Genomic DNA, 26,498 nt, shown 5'->3' with positions numbered 1-26,498 from the left:
TAATAAATTTATATTTTATTTTTCTTGTTACATTGTTTTACGAATTTCTGTAATCAGTTCAGCATTAATTCAGCTACTGAACAAATATTTTTTTGCTGTTCTTCTGTTTTTTGGCACGGTGCCAACTGGTAAGAACAACATTATTTTATATTGTTTTCTCTTTCTTTTTTTTTTTTGCTGAAAGAGAAAACTTTTTTTGTTGCTTTTTTTTTGCTGAAAAAGAAATTTTTTATTATAATTTAGAAATTAAAACTTTACTTTATGAAATGCATACAAAAATTGAATTTTTTATTATATAGATATTCTAAATGGTAATTTAAAGGTCTCTTCTAAAAGGATGCTGATATGCGCGGTTTAGCGCCGGAGCGACGCTTACTATAACTTTTTTTTAAAAAAAAATTTCATTTTTATCGATGTGCGGCGCTTTCTCCGAAAAATACGGCACTTTTCTCCTTAACCCTTTTTCACTGTGATGAAATGTGGAACAAGCCGTGCCTAATTCCGCGCCCGAATTTTCACGTAAAGAGCCTAAGACCAGGGAGAAGGACAGAGAATTAGAGATTAGAAGACAAGATATAAAATACCTATCCACGTAAATAAGAGCCCATTCAGACGTTTTTGTTTACCCAGAAATTAAAACCGTGCGACATGAAATTAAACAACGAGCCTGACTCGTGATATTCAAGTTTGACCTAAAATTCTCATCTCGAGTCAGACTTGTGAAAATAGTGCAAGGGGTTAATTATTAGAAATTTTAAAAATCCCAACAATTCTAATGTTAAATTTTGTTGACATAAAGTAAGGTATTTTGATTGAACATTTAAATGTCATATTCCTATTAACAATATCGTTGCAGGTGATACATCCCCTGAAATCCAATGAAGATCCTATGTTAGTAGATGAATCTGGTAAGCATTTTATTATTATTTTCCGTATAGTTTTTTTTTAATAGCTACCTTTTATAATTTTTTGAATTAATTTACTTTACAGATGAGGAAAATTTAAATTTTGAGTCTGGTAGTAGTAGTGATGAATCTGATTATAACGATCCAGAAAATTATAAAGTTGACGAAAAGTTCAAATTGAAAGTGAAGGAAGCTCTAGGTTCTGCTGCAGATGTTAGTGATGCTGTAAGTACTTAATTAATTTTATCTTCCATGAATAAATGTATTTCTTTATCATTCAAAAAACTGAAGAGAAAAAATGTTAATTCTGTATAGTTTGTAAATAATTGTGCCTTATAGATATTTGAAACGGATATAGGGACTACAAACTCGAAACGCTAAAAAATTTCAGAAATTTTACAAGTTAATTGTATTTAAAGCATTTATGCAAATGTTATTATAATGTATATATGCTGTGATAAAAGTGCCTTTTGCACCAGTTATCCATATTTTAAAATAAATCAACTTGGAAATTCGGATTGAAATGGTTATAACCATTATTATTTGTTCCCAGAATTTCCCTTGCTCAATTACCAAGCTATTGTAAAACAAAGTGGGGAGTTGCATGTAGTTTACAAAGTCTTGCTCGAGGAAAATCCAGATTAAAAATTTACCTTTTTATTCCAAATTAGATAATTTATGTTTTTTTTTTTTTTTACTACTATGTACTTTAGAAAGCTTGATTTTGCATTTTTTTCATGTATAATTGAATTTTAAAATTAAATTTTGAGTTTTAAGGGCTATTTGTAAAAATGTTTTATTATTATTTTTATCTTAATAATGCTTGAGCTATTTTAGGCTGAATTAGTTTGGACTCAGATCTGCAAAAACAATTTGACTGTTTCATAAAAAATTTATTCAAATCTGATGCATGCTTATATGAACATATGCCTTTTTTTTAAAAAGTATTTTGAAATTATTATGTGAAATTTTTTTTTTTTTTTACTTAGTTAAGTTTTAGTTTTATTCATCTAATTATATGCATGAATAAGTCTTTGACTATGACCTTAAAATAAATTTAAATTTTTCTTGATAAAATAAAAAAAGGAAGTAGAAGGAATTGTTTAAAAAAAATTTTCCTTCAAAATGACAGTTGAACTTGGGCTGACTATTAATTTTTTTTTTACATTGTAGAAAATAGATTTTGTTAAATGCAACAAATTTGTTTAAATATTAATTTTGTTTTATGATTTTGTTGTTGTCCGATATGATAAGAAAATTACTTCAATGTATCAAAGAAACTTATTCAGGCTTCTGTTTTTTGAATATCTCATCCACTTTCGTAAGTTTTTTTGCTGTAGAAAGCAGCATTTAAATCATAAAATTTTCGTATATTGCAGCATAAAAAAATATAAAATTATATCACAAATCTGGGGGGGGGGGAAACAAAATCTAACTTTAGTGTTTTTACATGCAATTGAAACATTTAAGCTTTCGCTTTATAAAATTTGTCTAATTTTTCAGGAATCTGTTGTGTTATCTGACTCAGAAATGTTCAAACTAGATGATGCTTTGTCTCTAGCTTTTCGTGAGCGTGCTAAAACTGGTCACACTAAAATGAGATCTGAAGATAAGGCTATGTTAGATTTTAGGCTGAGGTAAGAAAAACTTTTGGTTATTAGTTTTTATTTTTATCCTTCATCATTTCATAATGCAGCAGACTCCTTATTTACCAGTATCAGATTGTAAAGAAAGCCTCCCCTATATATATATATATATAAAAGGAACGGAGTTCTCCCTAGAAACTAACTATAACAAATCAGAAGAAGAAAATATATCAAATGTTATTTGATTCATCATTTACAGAAAGAAAATGATTTCTTAGAAGACATTAGCACTAAATCTGACTTTACCAGTTTGCTTAAATTGTATTAAACTATCAATTTCCCTATGTATATTTTAATTTTTATTTTTTATTTTAATGCAAAAGTCAGATCGGAAAAATATGGTTTAAGGTTAAGACCGATTATATTTCTTTAATTTTTTTAAGTGTGGCTGCAGCTTTAATCACTTTAAGGCAAGATGCAAAATTCTCATTCACCAGTTCGGCTTAGATGACCAAATATTTATGGCTGGCAGGTAAGTAGCACAGTTTGACTCAAAATAAACAGTCAAAAAGTTGAAGTTTGTCAATAGGGCTGCAATTAACTGATGGTATTTCTGTTTTAATTTTCTGATATTATTCTTATTTTAATTAGTTTTAGTGATGTGTGGATGATATTTAGAGTGACTTAACTGGAGTCTTATTTAAAGTTTATATTAATATTAATATAATGAAGCAATAGATGTTATTCCATTTTTTAGTTCCTACATTCTTTTGTAGTTTTAAAAACCAAAAAGTTACCTATACTACATCTATTATCATTTTAAAAATTATTAATATTTTTCATAAAAATACTGACCAGCAAAATTTTTTTTTCTGGATAGTTTACCTTTAAATTGAAATTTCATGCTCTGCTTTAAATAATTCACAGCAGGCTCCACTGGCTCTGAATTATAGAACTTGTTCCAACTAAATACAACATTTAAACAGGGTTCTTGCTGTCCTAAAATGTCCTAAAAAAGTGCTAAAATTTTCCCCCAACTTTTTTAGGGCCTAAAAAGTGCTAAAATTTCTTCTGAGTGCTAAAAAAGTGCTAAATATTTTTTATTTTGGCGTTTTGAAATTTTTTTGATTGATCTGATTCCTTAAATCGGTTTCCCTAAATCCTTAAATTCTGTTTCCTTCAGCTCTCCTGCTGCCTCCATCTTTTAAGAAGATTCTTGGGCTTTGGGGAAAGAAGTTCTTTCTTCTGAGATTTTATGGGCTTTAAAAGTTGTAGAAAGCTACTACTTCTACAATTCTTCCAAAGACACTGGAAAATTAATTAGTTAAATGTTTCCAGACAGTTCATTAGCACGTCATTTCACCTGCAGTGAATCTAAGTTCTCTCTGTCATTTTGGACTTGCACCTCATTTTAGCATGCTACTTCTGAAGTGCATTGATAATGCCAAGTTTTATACATTGCTTTTTGATGAGTCTTTGAACAAAGTGACACAGCAGAAGCAGTTGGATATACATATCCACTTTTGGAACCCAGATAAGAACATTGTAGAGACGCGATACTTAACATCAGCTTTTCTGGGCCATTCTACAGCAGATGACCTTTTAACCTGCTTTTATGCATCAGTCAAAAATGTAGACCTGAAGAAATTATTGCAGATTTCTATGGACGGTCCTGCTGTCAAATGGAAGTTTTATAATAATATTCAAGAAGATTTGTTAAAAGAACATGGTGTTCAATACAATGCAATAGGAAGTTGTGGGCTTCATATTTTAAATAACGCATTCTACAAAGGTGAATCTGAAACAGAATGGCTCATTGGTTCCATCCTGAGCTCAATCTTCTATCTTTTCAAAGATTCACCCACAAGAAAAGAAGATTTTATTAATCAATCAACTGAGAACAAATTACCACTAAAATTTTGTAACCACCGTTGGCTGGAAAATGCACCTGCAGCTGAAGAAGCAATATTGCTTTGGGATGATCTGAAATCTTATGTGAAAAATGTTGGCAAGTTTAGAAAAGTGAAATGTAAATCCTTTTTAACTTTACAAGAAGCAATAAAAGACAAATTAATTGTTGTTAAGCTGAACTTTTTCTTAAATGTGTCGGAGCTAGTTTCACCATTTTTGAAACTTTAACAAGCAGATCGGCCACTTGTACCATTTTTTGCTGCAGATATCCAGGATTTGGTATTACATAGTGTGCAATTATATAACATTCTGAAGCCAGAATCTATAGAAAACTTAAATTCTCTGGAGAAACTGTACCATTTTAATTTTTGTGATGAAAAGAATTACGTCTTTCTGACAAAAATCAGTGTAGGTTTTAAAGGTGACCAAATTTTAAAGCAGCTATTGGCCTCAAAAGTTATTTCTGACAGGGATCCTATGAATATAAAGAAAGATTGCAGAAAGTTTATCACCAAAATGTTAGAAACATTACTAAAGTAATGTCCAATAAACTATTCTGTTGTAAGAAATGTTGCTTGCATCAATCCAAAATTAATGTCAGAAAACAAAAGCAAGTGTGTTCTAAAAATGAGAAACATATTAAATTACTTAAGTCAAAAAAAAAAGAAAATTGAGGAAAAAGATTGTGACAAAATTAAGCTGCAATTTGCATCATGTATAGATTGATTATGTAATTTTTACTTCATGAATCATGAAACCCTTTATTTGTATATTTTTAATATCATGCATAGATTAAGTATGTTATTTTTACTTTACATCGAGTGCTAATTTTTTTTTTCTTAGTCCTAAAAAAGTCCTAATTTTTGTTGTTGAAATAATTGAGCAAGAACCCTGTTAAACTTGTGTTCATATTTATCCAATTATGGTCTTATTTTATAATAGTTTTACAAATTCATAATTTTAATACAATTTTGCATAAATTTGTTTATTATGGGTATGGAGGCATTGTTTGACAATCCTAGTTAACTTAGAGTCTACTGTCTAGTAACCATATTTCTATGTTATTCATGTAACTCTAGAGTGAATGCCATAAAATATATGCAAATCTTAATATTATTTTGTAAAGTTGTGAGTGAAGATGAAAAAAAGAACTTTTTAGTATGTTATTCAGTACAGTAAATATGCTTTGTATGGAAATTTTTACGCTAGTTTACGCTAGCTTATTAAAATTATAAATGTATTTGTCTTAAGTTATACTGATTTATTTAATAAAAATAAAGGGAAAAGTTGACATGTTTTTAATTTGTAATTCATAAGTCAAATATTTTATCATTTTATACTAACTTTTGTTAAAGTGGCAACTAATCCACTAATCTTTTGACTTGAAACTTCTAATAAACTAATCGGCTAAGTTTTTGACTATTTGTTCTGGTTGCTTTCCTTAAATAAGAAAGTTTTTTTACATGATAAAAGTTTCTATTGAAGGCAAAAATGGAAGAAAAATTTTATACAAATATTAATAGTTCATGCTTTCAGAACTGTTTTTACAACAAAGGATAATTTAAATTTCAACATTCCTCTAGTGTTTCTTTCATGATAACAGGGGTCTGTCCAGGCCAAGTTTACTACTGTTTAGGAGTACCTTCACAAATTCAACTTTAAGAAAAATACTTTTAGTTTCACAAAATACTTTTTCTTAAAATTTAATTTTTTTATCGTGTAAGAAGCGATAAATCCATATTTTTGTGTTGATTTTTTATTATAGTTTTTAATTTTCTCAAATTATATCTAAATTTTTCGCAAAATAGGTACCTCTCAGAAAAGCCTAGACAGACTCCTGGATAATCATCACTCTTATAGTTATTTATTTATTTGAGAAATATTTTGCCTAAAACAAAGGCTGTTATTTACAATATTTTTTAGGCCGTATGATACTAATTTTTTAGAACAGAAGTCAGCGTAAGTTTTAAGGAGTGTATATTCTTTTGGCATTAATTTTGCCTAAAAGTATGTAATTAAATTTAGTTTTAATGGGGTTTATAACAACAAGAAACATTTATTAAGTATTCAGAAGAAAAAAAAATCCTCTGTATTATAATTATCATTATTATGAGGGATAACCAGTAGCTGGTGATTATTAGCTTTTACCTCCAATTTTTTTTTATGTGTTATGAAATGAAAATATTTCGATTTTGAAAGTTAATTTTTGCTGGCAGACTTAGACTTTTATGTGACCTAAAATTTATTTAATGTAAAGATTATATGTTCTAATAAAATTTTTCATTTTTGATTATGTTTAAGGTGCTTAGACCTAGTTGCCACATACTTGAAATCTGAACCACCTTTACAGTTAGTTTTACAATGCATTGAGCCTCTTTTAGCTGCATATGAGTTTAGTCATCGTAGTGAGCAACAGAATCATCTACTTTTCAAAATTGTGACAACTATCGAAACAATGACAAGAGTAAAAAAGGTAAAAATAATTTTTCCTTTCCTATTGTTATGTATGCATGTTATTGCTAAAGTTTAAGATATTTAAGTCATTATGGAGAGGGTAGAGAAACTGTAGATGTGCCCACATGTAGTTTACATAATTTTAAAAAAAATATTACATATAAAAATAGTATTTTTTTCATTCTAGACCTGGGTGGCAAAATATGGTCCTGAATAAATTATATTAAACCTAAGCTCACAGTTTTTTTTGTATGTGTGTGGGGGAGGGGGTAAAAACCTGCTCTTTTTTTTAAATCAATTGTTATACCTTATTTGACTTTAAATATTTATTTACAAATCTTAGTATATAATATTTTGATAAATATAAAAGTATCACTTTAAATTTATACAATTATTTTTTGTCTTTTAGATAAAAGTAAATTGTTTTTTTTTTTCCTCACCTAATAATACTTTGAACTTTTCTAATGTTATTTTAATATTCGTTTTGCACTGAACAAATGCAAAGTGCAAGGTAGAATAAGTTCGTCTTTTTCTTTTTCTTTAAATAAGTTCTAGAAAATGAGTAAAGTATGTAATTAGTAGTACTGTTATATAAAAAATGTTTTTTTTTTTTTAAATTTTTCCAAACAAAAAGATAATGATAATGAACAATAGTTCTGTAGTAAGTTGGTCCAGAAAACCTTTACATAATTTGTTTTAACAAAGAAACAAAGCTTCATCAAAAGGTAAAAATAAATAGAAAAATATTTTATGATTCTAAAAAACAGTAAAAAACAATCTAACAAAAACAGCACCGTAAACCGGGGCGAAGTCTACCCATTTTAGTTATATTTAATTTTCACTATTTTAAATTGCAAATAAATTTTTTTTTACCGACGGAGGACTTAGTTCAGACTCTAAGGAAGATGGCGCTGTAGTAGTTTGATCCGTTTTTATTTATTTGGTGTCTTTTTAACCGACCTGTTCAAACGTCTTTTGAGAGATTTGTATTGAAAATCAGCAAACTTTTAGTTGGTGCTCCGTAAGTATATTATTATTATTACTATTTTCACTTTGGTTAAGTGATAAACTTATCTAAGACTAAGATTACATTAATTTTATATGAAAAAAAACAAAAAGAATGTAAGTTTTGCTGTTGTAAACAAAAAGCCAGAATTCGCGGGGCGAGTCTACCCATTCGTATTTAGTTTTAATAAAGCATAATAATATAATTTAGAACTTTGTTTATATTAAAATTAAGTCATTTTAAATGAATTTGAGTATATTATTTTAATTCTGCATTGATAAATTTATCATTAATAAGAAAATTTATAGGTTAAATATAAATGTAAATATAAAATATGTTTATTTTACCTATTTTTTCAATTTTTATATTACAAAATTAACTTTTTTTATTTAATGCAAGTTAAATAAATTATTATTTATAAATTATTATTACCTCCCAAAAGAATGGGAAAAGGATTTTTCATGATTCCCAATGTTTGAATTTCGATTTTGTTAATAATCTTTAATTATTATTATTTATTAATTATTTAATTGTAAATTTATATTAATTTTAATTTATTTTTATCAACAATAATCAGAAAAAAATGTTATTTTATAATGTTAATGATTATAAAAACAAAACTGTGATCAAAATGTGATAATCGATCAAATACTCAATTTGTGTTATTTTATGAATAAAAAAATGGAATATATAATAAAGTTATGAATTTTACTTCATAAATATCCTATATAGTAACTAAAATAACAATTTAATAGTAAAATTTGATTATTTACAATGTTAACATTCATTTTAGTAGAATGGGTAGACTCGCCCCATACGAGAGATTTGTCAGCAGTTCTATAAAAATATACAGTAACAGCGTAACTGTTAATATTTTCTAAAATCGATTTCACAGCTTTAAAGAGGGATAAATAGCAATTCCGAAACACCTATTAAAAGCCTTTTTTCTCTAATATTTACAAAAGTTTGACCACTTGAAAGTTGGTAGACTGAAAAAATGGGTAGACTCGCTCCGGTTTACGGCATATTTCTTTCACCTTAAGTATGCTTTTATCTCTGGTTCCCAATGAGAAATTGAGTTCCCAATGAGACCGTTTATTAATACCAAAATATGACACTACAGTACGTTTATTTTTCATTCTAATAAATTGTTATTTTGCTATGAAAGTTTCTTTTACACTAAAATTGTTCTCTTTTAAAATAAAATTTAAACCCAATTTAACCTACTAGGTCTTTTTTTTTTCTTCCAAAAAGAAGTCCAGTTTATTTTAAAACTTTTTATTTTGGTGATTCTTGTATATAATTAGTATGTTTCAGTTAGCATTTTATGTAATTTATAATTACTGCACATAGTCTTTTATGAATAATGAACCTCAATAACATTTTTTAGTTTCAACATTACGAAAATGTTGGAAAGTCTGATTTGAAAAGAATATTGGAAATGCTTATAGAAAAGTGCCATAAAGGTAAGTTTTTTTTTCTTAAACTATTTTTTTCTACTTCTATTTTTGTAAAATTGAAATTTCCTTTCCTATCTTTACTTTTTTTTAATAATATTGTTAAATTCATGTAGATACTATATAATTTTATATTTCAGAGGTCAATGCAAATGTGGCTAATAAACTTTATTCACTCTGTGTTTTTGTGGTAAGGGTTAAAATTTGTTACAACATTTTAATAAAAAATTGAAGGTTGATTTATTATGCAAAAATATAAATTATTTGATTTTTTTTAGGTTTCTTGTTTTAGGCGACTAGAATCTCAAAAGTCTCCTGAAAAGGTAGGTTAATACTAAAAACTATATCCTATACAATTGAATCGTAAATAATCTCTATGCAAAGGCTGTTTTTTAAAGTTTTATTTATAAGCATTTTAAAAATCAAACTTGTATTGGTTCATTGAATGCAACATTCTTTTAAATCAATGAGCCTATGGCTAAAATTTGAATATTAAATTTTGATTTAAAAAATGTTTCACAAAGGATTGATTTATTAGATAAGAGGTGTTTTTTCAAATAAAAGTGATTCTTTAAAGCATACTAAGAAATAGAGAGAGTTATGAAAATGATTTTATTATTCAGTTTATTTAACATTATTAATTACTCTTAAAGTATTTTAATTATTATGTATTTTGAATTTTTTTGATTTCATTACAGAAATCAAGCAAAACTCCTTCCTACCTTAAACTCTATTTATCTGCATTGGAAAACTTTGTCAAAGGAAGGTAAGAAAAAAATGTCTGATAAAAATAAAACATATTTATTTATCCTAGTGTTTAATTTTTGACCTATTCTGAACTAATATCCCTTGTTTTTTTTTCCAACAGCAGTAATTTATTTCCTCAATTCTTTGTGTCACTGATGCAATCCTATCCAGTAAGTACCATATGTTTAAATCTTTCAAAACTAAAAATAAATAAAAATTTTATTATATTAATGTATTGAAATGTTTTTGAATCAATATAATAATGCATGATTTTATTATAGTAATTATTCTATATTTGTCAGTGTCAAAAAAAAAATCAATGATTCAATGATGTCAATTCCAAAAATAAATTTATGATTTTTTTTTTTTTGAATACTTAGTTTTCAATAAATCTAATTTCCAAACACTTTCTCAAAGCTTGACATGTGATGTTATATTTGATATTTTTATCGTAGATTATAATAATAGCCATTTCTAACAAGACCTCTTACATGACTTCCTCAATTTATATTACTAGTCCTTATCTAAGTGCAAACCTTGATAAATATTTCAGAATTCTCTCACCTGTTTCCTAAACTAAATAACTTGAGTCGCTGAGAAACGTTATGCTACGTCAGAGTTAATATTTTCTGCTTAAATCATCTGGGATTTGATCTTTGCTTTTGGTTGCTCAACCAGCAAACTTTTCTGAATGATTCAGATTAAAAGTGGCTCAAGCCACCCACTATTCATTTCTTGTTTTTGGAATCTGGTCATGCTTTAACCTAGTGTCATGTCTGCTAAGCCTAGGGGTTAATGTAAATGGTATTCTTAAGCTAGGGATTTTCATGTTATTTTATAACTATCTTATTTTCAAATTATTAAGATTGTACTGGATCAATTTTTCATATTCCAGGGTAAAAGCACAGGGAAGGTCTGAAAAAAACTTGGGAAATGTCAGGGAATTTAAATAAAATAACTAAAATATTAGGGAATAAATTAATTTGAGGTACCTTAAAGTCTCATGTATTTCTAAAGCTCTGCTAATAAATATATTACATTGTGCTCATTAGAAATAGATTGAGTTAATACATATTTACATGTTCACCTAATGCTTGAGCTTCAATGTTTGGTATTTTGTTTTAACGCTGTAAAACTTGATCTTATAAATGGCTTTTAACGTCATCAATGAAATGAACTAATACCATAACATCTTATTTTATAAAAAATCTAGGATACTGCTTGGAACATTATGGAAAAATTTAAAGAGTATGCATTTTGTAGTAGTATTCGGATGTATAAGCAGACACAATGCCTTGGATTACTTTCTGAAGCTGTTAAATATGCTAAAGTAAGATCTTGATTCTAGTATTTTTTGTAAGTTTTGAATGATCTAGTTGAAAATTTTTTTTTTTAAATTTCGTCGTTAAAATAAATTATTTGTTTTAGGCACAAACTCCGATAAAAACTTTTGAATGGGTAGCATTCTGTCAAAATTTTGTGCCTGCAGTTGCTGGGGTAAGTTTTAAGTCTTTCATTATCAGATATATTAAATAATGTAAGGTTATTTTTATTAAATCATTATTTTCTGGTTGAATTTTTTCCTGCATTTTGTATTTGGTATTATTCTCCAATTCTGTTATTTAAAGGTTGATATCCGTTTTATGATACTTATGACTTAACATGATCATGTTTTAACTTTCATCAAGTTAATATCAAAACGATTCCAAGCCTATTTCTAATGAATAAAAAGAAACAGGCAGTGTTTATTAAAAATCAGCAAAATATTAAATACATAAATTAGACCTAGTTATATTGAGCATAGCTTAGGATTTGGATTGATTACTCCTACAAAAGGATGGGTAATTGATTGCTTTGTCCTTTCTTCGATTATATGTAAAAATAATATAATTCTTCGGAATTGTCTCGAATTATCTATTGTCCCCAGTTATTTTTGAGCTAGAAAAAGGCACGGTTATGTGGTACGGGAGTTTTCTGTGGATACCTGATGACTACTACCACACCTCCATTTGCCCTACAAAAATTAATTTAACTTGGTAGTATTTTTTATTGGATTATAATAAAGGATGAATCTCAAATCTTTGTGCCTAGCCCATTATGTAGATCTGCTATTTTATTTGCCAAATCAAAACACAAAAATGTATTTTAAAAAGATTCAGCATACCCTTAACACTACTTTTACTTAAATATATTTTATATAGTCTTAAATTTCATTCAACTAATACATGATGCTTAGTCTTTACATATTACAATTTAAGTTATTTATGATTATATTAAAAAAAAAATCTCAGTGTAAATTTAGTACTATTTTATATGCATTATCTAAATGTTTTAATTGTTATTTATATAGACCGGGATAAAAAATGGTATGTGATATTTAATTATCAGCTTAATGTACATATTTAGCTTTATTTTATAATTATGCTTAACAATACACGATTGTAGTTATTTGCTGTAGTATATAAAGTAATTCCTAATACTGATTCTAGCTAATTTCTTATTTCATACTAGATACTTATTTTTACATACCTATTTTTATGCAAGTCCCCAGTAGCAAAATTTACAAAGTCAATCTACTGAGCTATCTTCAAAAATTCACATTTGATTCTGATTTTAAGGTTGTTTGGCAGAGACTATTATTGTAAAAATAAATTAATCCTAATCTAACATAGATTTAGTTCAGTTTACAAATAAGAAAAAAAGTTATTCACAAAAGCTTCCTGCTATTTGAATTTTGTACAATACTTTTGCTTTGCCCAAAAAGAGAAAAAACAGATACATTTGCTGAGCCCAATAAAAAAAAAATTCAGAAAAAAAAAGGTTTAACTTGCAGATAATAACATTAAAACAATTTCTTCTCATTTAAAAGGAAGAAATTATCAGAGTTATAAATTATGGTGTTCTGATGTGTGCCTATTTAAAGATTCTTCAAATGAAATTCATTACCAATTCATCACAGAAACCTTGCAGACAAAAAAAGAAAACCAGGAAAAAAAAACAATAAGTGTTTTTTTTCTTTTTCAGTATCAAATTTTTAAAAAAAAAATCTTATTTTTCATAAATGAAGGTAGAAAAGCTAGCAATTTTTTTATTATTTCAAATATCTGTGGTGGAAAATAATCTCCAGATGCTGGTATTTTCTTCAGCATTCTCTGCCATGCCGGAGGGTTTCTGCTACAGGGTGTTAGAAAACTTCTAGTATGCCTACTCATTTCCATAAACAACACATTTCGAGTAATTATGTGATATGATATGAATGGCTTGTGTTTAACTATAATCAGTGCACATAATAATAAATAAAAAAATTAACACTGAATAATTTTTGATCTAAGTCCAATGGTTGGATTTTTACTTCAACCCTAAATGATTCAAGGATCTAATTAATGTTGATAATATTTTAAATTTAATTTATGAAAACCGACCCAATAACGTATTGTCTTTTAATAAACCTACCTTTTTTTTTAAAAAAAAAAAGATTCTTGACTTTTAATATATAAGGGGAGGGTTAGCCACAATAGTTTAGATATGAGAGGAGCCAAAAATTTAGACCTATCTATGTTATTTTGCGGTTTGGTGTATTTTGATATATCTCTTGAACTTTTTAAGCTTATCAAAATATTTTTGTATGCAATTATAATTTTTTTATACAAAGTTTTTTTCATAATTTTAAATGACAATATACAAAATTTGAATAAAACCCAATAAATAGTTTTAAGTTCTTCATTTTTCAAAATGTAGTATATTTAAAAATTTAATTTGTTAAGAATTATTCTATTGATTTTATGCAAATTTTGCTTTAAAAGATGTAAAAATTTGTGTGTCTTACAATTCAAAATTTTTAAACTCCAATAAAAAAAAGATTGTTTAATTTTAGTTGTTTTTTTTTCACATTATTTTTGAGTAGAAAAATTTTGGGTTCACTTATAAAGCCATCCAAACTTCATCCAATTTTCCAAACTTCAACTACCCTTATAATTTGAAGACTAGGAATCTGAATCCATCTTAAAAAAAGCTATTTTTATTTAAGGAAGTACATTTTTGTGTTGGGTATTGTAACTTAAAATATACATACCATCAAGATTGAGTCCTAGTATGTTAAAATCCAATCATTAGATTAAAAGTTAATCAGGGTGTACACTTTTTCTATTTTGCTCACAGTACATTAACAAAAAAATTAAAATTAAAAAAAAAATCAATAATATGGTTATATTATTGATTTTTTTTTTTTAATCTTGATAAAAGTTTTAAAAATCATTTAAGAATGGCAAAAAATCTTAACATACCAAAAAATATATGTCTAGTTTTATCTGCAATATTTCCTTGAAATAAAACTTAAGCAAAATTATCAGCTCTATTTATACAAGTTATGAGGTAAACTAATGTCATTGTTCATTAATAATATGTTCAAATAGCGAATAAATTTATTATCATTCTAACAATGTTATTCCATCTCTCCTAGTCACTGAAACTGTCTTTGACACAGTCAGCTATCAAACCTGTATACTTCACTGAGCTTCTAGAAGTGCTAAGTGCATGCCATTCCATCTCTGAAGAAACAACAAAAACGGTAAATATATCACACGCCCTGATGTTTAAATCTTATTTAGCAAATAATAACTGATAAAATCTTTTTTATATTTGTTTTAGTAGTTGTACATGCAGTAATCTATGCTGCAATAGTTCATTTTCTTCTGGGGTTTCATTTTTAATATTTAAATTTAATCCAATTTTATAAGGTATCATGGAATTATGATATCTTAATCTTTGCAATAGGAACATTTGTGAAAATTTCTGTATCCTAGAGAATAGGGGGAAAATGTGTGTTCAGTTGGGAAACCAAGTAGTAAAAGTTAGTGATTAGCAAGTTTCTAGCAACAATGGGTATCAATGTTGAAGATAATAAGTTCCAGTTTTGTAACTTTGGAAGGGAACACAAGTTTTTGTAACCTAAGTATCACTTAAGGTGTTTATTTTAACAAAAGCTTTACATAATTTTTTTCCTGCTCATCATTCAGGAAATCTCGCTTTGAGTGTGCAAATGACTGCTTTTTAGTCCTTTGTGATCTTTTCTCCTTTAACAAGATATACCTACAGTGGGTGATTGAGCTGAGCATATGGGGGTTGGTATTCCTGGAAAAAAGGGGTATTCCTTAAATTCTCTGGATGATGAATTATCAAGGACTGGCTCCGGTGTGATTTTCTGTGGCCCCAAACCAGCTTTGGGAATCTCTCCCACATCTTTCAGGACTTCTATTTTCAAGCTCTATGGCTAGATTGTCTATGAGCAGTAGTGTAACTAGTACAGTCAGAGACAAGCAAAGGAGTTAAATCTTGACTGACCTGGTGTGTGTCAATAAGAACATGATGGCAAGAGGAAGATCATTGGTCTGGTCACTGTACTCTCAGGAGACACCTCTACATTATGGGTATTGTATTCGATCCACTTTGTTGCGGTTGTTATGTTGAGGAAGAAACTGCATGACATATTCTTTGTGATTGTGAAGTCTTTTCTGCTGAAAGATTTGAGCATCTGGGGCAACATTGCGTTAAGTCCTGGGAACTACAGGACATTCCTGTATTTGCTGAATATTGTTTGAGCTATAAAGCTTTTCTGTTAGTCAAGATCTAGGATTTGAGTGCAATCAACCTCTGGTCAACATACCGTGCTCCTTGGAGCTGTAAGTCTAATCTACTCATGGGAAATTATAATCCCCTTTCATATTTTAGTGTTATTGTATTAAAAAATGTTTTTTCTATTCCTATAAACTTCCTATGTGATCACTAAAGTCACTTTTTTTTAAAAGTGGTTGTTACCCTTGAAATCTTTAATTAATGATAACTTAGGCAAAATAGGCTCACAAAAAATGAGAGAGAAAGTTTCTAAGGAATCAATGCTGGTACAAAAAGGTTATATTGCATTATTATTTATAAAAAAAGAAAGAGATGTTATCCAATTTATTATACTTTTGATAAAATATAACTTTGTTTGATAAAATGGTATCTTTTTTTCCCCTTCTCCAGTTGATTCTCAGAGATCATTCTGATTTGCTCCCACTTCTGGAACAATTATCCACGCAAAGTCAAAAGCGACTGTCTAAAAAGAGCAGACGCTTGTTGAGAACAGTGACACAGAAATTAGGAGGGTAAGTTAATGAAGTTATGTTTTATAAACTAATATGTTGCTCGTGAAATATACTTATGATTGATTGCTAGTTGTTATGTAGTAATAAAAGTACAAAGGTCTGAATAGATAGTTAGATAAACTTGCTATTGTCTATTGTAATAATTCCTTAAGACACATTTTTCAACCTAAGAATTTTTTTTTAAACATAAGAGACAATTCTGTTATTTTTTCAGTTCTTATTATTTTATATTTCTTTTTAAAGAAAAATATTTTCTGCTTTTGTTAAATTTTTAACAAGGATGCAGTTATTAGTAAATAAGCACAAAAATCACATTGAAAAAAAGTGGTTGTTTCATAATGAAAAGATTTGGCATGTTATATAAAAACTTAGTTCCCCACAAAACATAAAAGCTTTGTATACTTACTATTAATCTCTTCACTACTGAAGTAAAAAATAACACAGCAAATAATGTCTTACAGTTCCAAATTTCTATTTTACTGTTAAAAGTCATAATAAGGTAAACAAAATATGAATTACACTGCCAGGTGGCTAATAATTTTAAGTACACATACATGGACCTCAGATTTTAAACTAAGTAAAAGCATATAAATATGTAAAATTGCACCTAAAATAGAAATGAACTAATTTGAATAATGTTACATATGATCTGTTTAAATACAATGATGAATATATTTAATAATTATTTAAAAAAAAAATAGATAAAACTTAAAATTTTTTAGAATTAAAGTACAATGCAATACTGCATTAAATCTCAGTTTCTAAAATATTTTATTTATGCAAACCCTGCAAAATAAATAATTATTTAAAAGAATCTAACATAAATTTAAAGAAAAACTTAATTTTTGAGGGTGAAATTTCAAAATTATATTAATATCTCAAGAAGTTCATGTTATTAAATGCATGTATGTACTTTAATATAGAATAACCAAATTACACATAAAAATTATACTAAATTGACATAAAATTAAATACTCATAATACTATGAGATTTCACTTGACAACTAAGTTGTCATAAATTTCTCCATACATATTAAGGTACACATATGTGGGCTTGCACGTTCTAGACTGTATTATTTTTAAATATTAAGTATAATCATACAGATCACATAACTACTAAGTCAAAAGAAATTTTTGTTTTGTTTAGAATCACCAAGTTATATAATATTTAAAATTAAATTTTAGATCATGTGGATTTTATTTCATTTAGATTACTTCTGTTTATGAGGAATTCTACCTAAATGACTTACATATTCTGCATCTGCTTGAATCCCCAGAGAGCTTAAGCCTCTATAAATGTTTTAGTGAGAGAAATTCTCTTATAGCATGTTCCACATATATATACTGAGGTAATGAAGAGGCTACGAGACATTTTGAGTCGATAAAAACATGTATAAATTGTATTAAATGCCCAACAACTGAGAGGCGAAAAAGGTTTTCAAAGTATTTTTTTATAAATTGGAAGACATAGCTTTTCTGTTTTTTCCCCTTATTTTTAATAAAAACCAACCTTTTCAGATAATTACTTAAACAGGATCATGGCAAAAAGTCATTTTAGATTCAGCAAAAGTTTACAAAAGACTTCACAAACATATCTTTTTTGTGATATTTATAAAAAAAAGTCTAAAATATCCACAATATCAACTATATTTCTCTAAATTATTTATTATTCCATACAATCCTTATCTTTTCTTAAGTATATTACATGCAATGTTTAAATATAGATCTACTATAAAAATTATTTCATTGTTGTATAATGTTATCATTTCTGTATACCAGAAGTGTTAGATCATATGTACTTAATTTTCATGAATCAAGCAAGAAATGTTGGCATACTGTTGAAATTCTAAAACAAAATACTTGCTTATGTCAATACCAAGTTATCTTTAATAAATGAGGCTTAGTGCATTAATAAGGCAAGTCTAAATTTCTTTTGTATTTTTGATTGTGAATTGCTTTGATTTGATATAGAATCGCTTTGATTAGTGCAAAAACTGCACACTAATGTAAAATCAGTATTCTCCCATATGAATTTTTTAAATTAATGGCTCTGCCAACAAATTGTGAATCTTTACTTACCTTGTTATTGGACTAAGCTTCTAATTGTTTTGTCAATCACATAGTTTAAAATATCTAATTTTTTTTTTCCCCTGAAGAAAAATAGATTCCAAGAAAGATAAAAAGATGCCAATCACACCAAGTCAATCAGCACAATCTTCTACAGAAACCACAAACTCAATTGAAAAATCTGATGTATCTTCAAAGAAGCGAAAGTCTACTTCTTTAGAGAAGAAGAAAAAGAAATTTAAAACTGGGGATATTAGTGAAAATTAAATTAGTATCCAAGTTTCTAAAACTACTTGTATAGAGTATTTTTTAACGTATATTTTTTAAGTGTATACTTTTCTGCTTATGATTTATTATTAATATGTTGCGAATATAATATTTAGCTATCGTAACATTTCCCAAACTAAGTTACCACATGTTATGCAAACACCTAAAAGGAAAAAGGGGGTAAAAGCAATGCTTATGTCAGATCCTAAAAAAGAATTTTATTTAGACAAAAAATTCCTTCAAGAAGTTTCAAAATTAATGAATAAAAACGAAAATTTTGACTTATGCTAAGTTACATATTTTATTTGAATTCAATCCTAAAGTGCTGAAAGTTAGATTATTACAATAAAACAGGGAAGTATTTTTGTTGACAAGGATAGAGAGGGTGTCTAAAATTGCTAAAAATATGTGTCCCCTTGACAGGATACATTCTCCCTCAATTGCTAAGTTGTTCAACTCATTTATTTCAATGAAATAAAAATTAAGTATACCTCATTACAATAATGTATTTAAGTACTTAGTAGTTAATTAGTTTTATTTATTGCAATAATTTTTTAATTATAATGGTTATATATAAAAATAGTGTAACATTTTTTAAATAAACTTTTTCTTACTTAATATTTCTCAGTGCTTCAGAAAAAAAAATTAAATTTTACTTTCCCCAAAAGATTAGATACAAGAGTTGATGTTTAACAAATTACACTTTGCAGTTTAGACACAAATAACACTAAATTAGAAGCTAGGTGGAAGTAGTGAAGATATTAGACAGAGAATAATCAAAGCAAGAAAATGTTTTAAGGGATTACATAAATTTTGGAGAGAGTCAAATATTGAAATAAAGACAAAAATAGTTGTTTACAAAGCTATTGTTAGAGCGGTACTATTATATGGCGCAGAAACCTGGAAACAGACTAAGATCGAAATACAAAAATTAGAAACCTTTCAAAACAAATGTTTAAGATTTTTTTTTAAAATTTTCTGGCCTTACAAAGTATCAAGTCAAAATCTATTAAAGAAAGCTAAAATAAAAACAATAGAAGATGAAATTAAAAAACAAAGATGGAGCTAGTTCGGACATATACTTAGAATGCCCAAAGAAAAAATTACATATGTTGTACTTACGTGGGCCCCTGATGGTAAAAGAACAAGAGGAAGACCCAGACTTACCATCCAGCGCATGTTTTTGGGCGAATTAAAAAAAATGTAGAATATCTGGCTGGGAGGAAGCAAGATCTATTGCTAGAGACAGGAGGCATGAGGGATATGCTAGAGGCCTTAAGTGCCCAAAGGCACGTAGAGGATAAGTAAGTAGAAGCTTGTTACCAAAACATGTTTTAAAATACATTTTTATATGTACTATTTTATATTTTATGACAATAAGGATTGTATTAAGATAGGTTAATTTTAGAGTTGGGTGGTCTGAGACTATTTCTTTGCCAAAATAAAGAAATTCTATTTTTACCAGCAGTAATTATTAATTTCGATCATTCAAAAATGTATATACCATAAAAATTTTAGAGTCGGAATAGATATATTTATGTTTCTTTCTAGTGTTAAGGCAGTTTAAATATTAATTCCACTGGTTTTTACAACTATGCAATGTAATAGAACTAAATATCAAACTTTTTCATGTTTTTGATTTAGTCATAACAGAGCAGTTCTGATTAGTATTTTCAATTTAGTACTATGAAACACACTTTGCTTCAAATTAAGTTCAGCGTGCCCTTCCTTATGCCAGGAAAAAGTGAAAATTTTTAAATTATTTTTTTCCCCCTTCAAGTTATGTTTTCTTACAATAATTAAGAATTAGATCTATAATATAAATAAGAGTTAAATACAATTTCTTCAAAAAAGACAACTAGCCGATCTTATGGTCTCTTTCACCAACAACCAGTAAAACTATAAAACAATTCAAAGTCAACACTTCAATATGAAATCCTTTAATACTGTAAACTTTTAGATTGCTTCTTTCAATAGTTAATACTGACTCACAGAATTTTAAACAGAAAAAAAAAAAAACACCTGTACACACTAGCTAAAAATACACAAGATAATTTTTATAATATTTTTGTACTGGAATAATCTGTATAAAAGTTAATATTTTTAACTACAAAATCTAATAGATTAGTTTTAAAAATCACATTTCATTCATTTGAAAACTTTATAGCTTTTATTGGGACTATATAGTTTCCATTGGAAGATGAATCACATATGGAACGTTTTAGACTAGTGCACTTTAAAAGGGGTGCTTTAAGACTAGATTGTACAGCAAATGCTATAACCCAAGTCAAAAGATCTTGTTTGTTTAAATATTGTGTTATATAAGGTAAAATTGACAAAATAGCAAAGTTAGTTTTTCTCTGATAAGGCAGCTTATTAAGCACAAGTTTAGTCAATCGCTTCAACAAATCTGATTTGCTAATCTTAGAAACTAAAAGTTCTTCATAAATTGGATACTCATGCCTGTCACATATTTCAAAAATTCTATCAAGCATATGCGACAACACACATTTATCTTCACAGGTTTTTGTATTCAGAATATAAGAGTCAGAAACTGTCTCTTTTTCAAGCAAGGATAATTCATGTTTGCAATCCAATGTCCAGTTGCATATATATGAATCTTTGAAAAATAAATGTAAAGGACTGAACATCTGAGAATCAAAATTGTTTTTTATGGCACTAAACTTGATAAATACTTTCATTAATTTTTTTGCAATGTCCATTTGATTGATTTCATGAGGTGGTATTTCCTGAACTCTTGCAGCAAAATAAAATATAGGATTTCTGCCTAAATTATTCATCATTGTTAAATCTCCACCATAAAGCAACAACTCAATAATAATATCTTTTATGCTGTTGTTAAGTGAATGTTGCAATACCAAATGCATCGGTGTATCGCCATTAGCATTCACTATATTGACAAAGAGTCTAGATTTCAATGACTTCACAATTTCAACAGGTAGAAATTTTGCTTTCTTGGCATAATTGCAGATATTAGCTTTTGAGCCATATCTCAGTAAAATTCTCATAATAATAAGAGTATTGCTATGTATACCTTGTAAGGCTATGTGTAAGGCATTATCAAAAGATTTTTCTGTCACAGTAAAAATATCAGCTCCTAGTTTTAACAAACATTCAACAATCTCCACAGATTTACACTCTTGAATTGCATTAAGCAGCAAGGAACACTGACACCCATCAATTACATTTAAATTTGTACATTGAGCCATACCTTCAATTCCTACAAACTTGTCATTTAATGGCACACATAGCAAGTCAAAATGCTTAATTTGTTGTTTGCCATAGAAATAATTATTACGCATGCTTATATCATCCTCGGAGCACATTATGAGTCGCTTATTATCATAATTACAAGGATTACACAAGAGGTGTTGATTAAACTTATTATTTTTATTTATTTTAAACTTGGAGCTAATGCTAGTGAACTTATAATAAGTAGCTGTTAAATTAAGTAAGTCTAAATTGGTTAAATATTTAGCTAGATGAGATACAGATGCCCAGTCAAGACAAACAGTTTTTTGTTGGTTTCTGTCATTTACAAGTATCTTTTGTTTTAAAAGCATATTTAATAGCTCAGACCTTTTGAACTGTGCTCGAATGAAAGGTTTATAAATGGGAAACTTATAACCTGTTGCAATCTCAATCATTTGATTTAACAAAGCAGTAGGTAAAGAACTATTTGTACTTCTGAGGTTAGAAAGTTCAAGCAAAGATAAACCAAGTTCTTTTTCAAGTAAAGAAATTTCAGTTTGGCAGAGATTTATGTACGCTTCAATGCTATTTTCGAAGAGATCAATGTCGAGGAATTCCTCAACATTATGATTAATAACAGCATATTCTACAAGCAATTTGAAGACATCATTCATGATGGTATCATTATTTTTAGCTCCAGTTTCATTTTCCAATGGATGATACTTTTGATAACCAGAATATGTTAAAGATAGATCAAATAAATCAAATTTTTCTTTGATCTTCACAGCAAATAAAGAAATATTTTTTGTACTTGCACCATGTTGTAATAGTTCTTCTATAACATCAATACTAAGATATTTAATTTTACCAACAGCTATATATAAAGGTGAATTTAATAATTTGTCACAGACATTTACAAACTTTCCTGATCGAAATGAATTTATCAGAACTACTGGAACACAGTCCTGGAAATAATTTATATCGTAAACATTAGTACTATCAGAATACGATAGCAATAACCTAATAATGTCTGGCTCTGCACAGTGGCATAAAGCAACATGTAACGGATTGAGACCATCATTGTTAAAAGAATTTAAAATGGGTGAATGCTTGAGTACAACCCTAAGAAGGTCAACATTGCTAAAAGTACCTACAACATAGTGAAGAGGAGTGTTACCGACACTGTCTTTGCAATCAATATCAGCACCATACTTGACAAGTTTTGATATCATCGATGGAGAACAGTTTTTATTTTTCAGGGCTAAATGAATAGGGTAGTGTTTGTCAGAATCTGGTACAGTCGGATCAGCTCCTTTTTCCAGCAAATATAATATCATTTCATTATTTCCAAAAAAGCCATTCAAAGCTGTTCTCAAAGCTAAATGAAGAGTGTTATCAAGAAACATATTCATCGGTTCATGAATATTGCAGCCAGATTCAACTAAAAGTTTTACAATTGTTAAGTTATTGTTTGATATAGCGACGCTAAGGGCATTCTTTTTGCATATAACTTCCACATCTGACATGGAAGCGCCATTTTTAAGAAGTAAAGAAACTAATTCTGAATTGTTGTTTTCAACAGCAATGTGTAACGGCGTCTTCCTATATCGATTCCGTGCATTTATTTTTGCACCTTTATCGATCAATAATGACGCAATTTGTACATTATTAGTGTGATGTAATAAATTACCTGCATCGGTATTAACACGATAAGTAGCGTTAGCACCATTTTCGAGAAGATATGCAACTCTCTCAAAATTTTCATCTAACACAGCTTTTTTTAATTCTTTGTTGAGTTTCAATACATCCATTGTTGGAAGATGAATTTCGTAACCATATCATACAACTACGATTTTCTATTACTTTAAGAATAGAATTTTAATTCATATTTTAGATCCTATCTACAACAAGTAATAGAAGCATAGCATAAATTATCCTACAAAAGTAACGATAGAGAGACATTTAACATATTATAAAGAAGGAAAAATTTGTGTTTTGTTTACATTTGAATTGATGAACGACAGAGCAAAGTCATTACATTGAAAACTTACGATGTTGAATTGGATTGGTTTAAAGCTTGCATAGTTTGAGTCTTTTCAAAATGGTTTTGTAATTTTAATGGACATTCACACTGCATCCTATTGCGTTAAAAATGCGGGCGAATGTGTGGAAACTATGTAGGGAACATTCTCATTGCATGTGGTTGCCGCATCTAAAAGCCATTGAGAGAAAAATAGTACCCGAGTGGTGAGTTCTCATGTATCCTGGATCATAAAATATTTACAGCAGTTTAGTGCTGGATCACATTACAAGTTTCAATTGTTTTCTGCTCGTTAAACACAGAATTTATCGTCATATTATTGCCAATTAAAAATTACAATGATATCGTCAAATATATTTAATTGTCAATCAAAATTTCTTTTTTTTTCAGACCAATTTATAAAATGCTCAAATTGTTACTGCAACTAAATAATTGCAATGTAAAGTTCAATTATTTCCTGATAGTTGTAAGTCGTATTTATCTCGCCAAATAAGAATTATTGTCAGTAAAAACTTAAATCAGTTAAATTCATACATTCTAACTGGATGGTGCCTGTTTATAATATAAGTTTTAATTAATCCCTGATAGCTAAAAATATAATTTATCGTCATGTAAAATTTTTCGTTCAGTCAGAAGTTAGAACCATCAAACTAGTTGTCTAAACGTTGCTAGAAAAGTTTATCTCGAAATAAAATTAACTATCAATCGAAATTTTGACCACTATCCGATTAGCTTGAAATAACTAAAATTTCATCTTGTCTAAATACAAGCACCCAATTGTTTCCTAAATTGCTTAAACAAAATGTTTTGCTATTTTATCGCCAATCGAAAGCTAAACGATATTCTAAAAACAAACAGATAGATAACATGAAAATAAATAAATAAAATTTAAAAAAAAATGGAATAAAATTGAGTGAAGACTACGTTACTGAAAAGGAGAGAAAATTATATTTTTGCCACGAACAGGCCGAACGTAGGGCGCATTCCTTCGATAGTAAACTTCTATCTGATGAATGATTTGATTTAAGTTTTTTCGATCTAAGAAAACAGAATTATTTTTTATTTTCTTACATATATATATGCGTGTGTGCATAAAACGGACTCCCATGCACAAATGCAAATTTTTATTATTTTCAAACCTCGCACTATGCAAATTTTGAACGAAGTCATTTAACCGAATCAGAAAATTGGAGAGTTGTTGGCCGGCTAGAGGGGGGCCAAACGCAAGCCGATGTTGCGGAAGCCATTGGATTTCCAGGATCTGGAACCGTTTTATGGAGACTGGAAATGCAATAAGATCGTGGCAAGGGCGTAGACGTGCAAAAACGCCTAATGAAGACCGTATTTTAACGCCAATGGCTCGGAGGCACCGAAATATGAAGCCACTCTTCTTTAACAAGATCTTCGATCGATTACTGGCACCACGGTTTCGAACCTAACTGTCAGAAACTGCCTTCACTTCACGCTGTAAGTCTGTATGATCGCAGACCAATGGTGTGTGTTACGGTAACAAAGCCGCGTTGAGTGCGCAGGGAGTGGATAACAGAGTCTGTGAATTGGAGGAGAAATGAATGGCGCAATATTCTTGAATCCCATTTTTCTGTTCATCCTGATAATAGACGTATTTTTATTTGGAGGGAAAGTGGCAATAGAAAAATATCCTGTATTCGTGCATGAAAATGTAAGATTTAGCGGTGGGGGAGTGATGGTCTATGATTTCATTTCCATTGATGGCCTCACCGATCTTCATATCATTCGAAATGGATCTCTGATCGGTCGCCGATATAGGGATGAGATCCTGAGTTCTATTGCAGTCCCTTACGCTGCAGCAAATGGAGATGACTTCATGCTAATAGACGACAATTGCAGGGCACGTTAACTAACTTGGATGAATTTCACGTCGTGCTAACTTGGTGAATGATTTCCTTTTGGAGGAAGGAATCATACGAATGGCTTGGCCAGCGTGTGTTCTCCGAATCTGAACCCCATCGATCATTCTTGGGACATTCTAGACAGACAAATTTCTGGGTGCTTTACCTAGTAATGAGCCTTCTGGTTGGTCAAGTAATATGATTTGATGGACCAATCTATTACCGTATCTTCAATGCCCAAGTCTTTAACTGTAAACCAGTTTTCCAACTTTTAAAACTTAAGAAGAAGAAAGATGCATCAATCCAAAAATGATTCAGTCCAAACAAACGGCACTTAGAAATATTCCGCTTGAACTTTAGAGCACGTAACAACACGTTTCGTTAACATTTTACAGGCTTATAATATTGTTATTATACTTTTAAACAATTTAAATCCAATGCTTGATCCAGAAGTTAGTTTATTTTCTCCGTGAGGTTTAAAACTATAAGGGTATGGAGTTTAACATTGATACTTGTAAATTTAGAATCTGGTCTTCAGTTCATCGTCAATTATATAATTATGAAACAAAATCATAAATACTCAATATTTTGTGGTTGGTACAATTTATTGCGTAGGTAGTACAACTTAGGCAACCGGTTTCCTAGAAGGTACCACTTTCAGCCCTTTCGAAAACAATTTTCAGAACTTTATTATCACCTAAATGTAATTATTGTATTAACTTCACGGTCGTAGTCGCTCCTGTGTTGGATTTAGCAGTCGTGTGTTTGCAGGCTGACGTTGTGTATGATCGAGACGAGACTGGGAAGCAACAGCGTGAGGAGGTGGATAA

General features: G+C 28.7%; 2 protein-coding genes across 3 annotated transcripts in view; one reads left to right on the top strand and one right to left on the bottom strand.

Annotated features, from left to right (window-relative positions):
- The window catches only part of LOC107449604 (MYB binding protein 1a), a 47,986-nt gene extending 29,421 nt beyond the window's left edge, over positions 1-18,565 (top strand). The window contains exons 18-31 of one of the 2 annotated variants that reach the window (XM_016065186.3): positions 857-908; positions 991-1,130; positions 2,409-2,542; positions 6,704-6,875; positions 9,253-9,328; positions 9,460-9,509; positions 9,598-9,642; positions 10,018-10,085; positions 10,188-10,236; positions 11,280-11,396; positions 11,495-11,563; positions 14,526-14,633; positions 16,088-16,209; positions 18,366-18,565. In XM_016065186.3, the coding sequence (XP_015920672.1) occupies positions 857-908; positions 991-1,130; positions 2,409-2,542; positions 6,704-6,875; positions 9,253-9,328; positions 9,460-9,509; positions 9,598-9,642; positions 10,018-10,085; positions 10,188-10,236; positions 11,280-11,396; positions 11,495-11,563; positions 14,526-14,633; positions 16,088-16,209; positions 18,366-18,543 (1,380 nt within the window). In that variant the 3' untranslated portion in view covers positions 18,544-18,565. The remainder of the gene's footprint in view (positions 1-856; positions 909-990; positions 1,131-2,408; positions 2,543-6,703; positions 6,876-9,252; positions 9,329-9,459; positions 9,510-9,597; positions 9,643-10,017; positions 10,086-10,187; positions 10,237-11,279; positions 11,397-11,494; positions 11,564-14,525; positions 14,634-16,087; positions 16,210-18,365) is intronic. The other variant, XM_071182338.1, reaches the window with a different exon arrangement.
- A 2,122-nt stretch (positions 18,566-20,687) lies between these two features.
- LOC107449596 (uncharacterized) lies at positions 20,688-23,567 on the bottom strand. Its single transcript, XM_071181779.1, has one exon. It carries the CDS (start codon positions 23,565-23,567, stop codon positions 20,688-20,690), a length of 2,880 nt encoding a protein of 959 aa, XP_071037880.1.
- Between the last annotated feature and the right edge of the window lie 2,931 nt (positions 23,568-26,498).

The sequence above is a fragment of the Parasteatoda tepidariorum genome, chromosome 6 (genome assembly GCF_043381705.1).
Source record: "Parasteatoda tepidariorum isolate YZ-2023 chromosome 6, CAS_Ptep_4.0, whole genome shotgun sequence".
In the NCBI taxonomy this organism is placed as follows: domain Eukaryota; kingdom Metazoa; phylum Arthropoda; class Arachnida; order Araneae; family Theridiidae; genus Parasteatoda; species Parasteatoda tepidariorum.
Note: the sequence above shows the minus strand (reverse complement) of the source record. Positions and strands in the feature narration are given on the sequence as shown.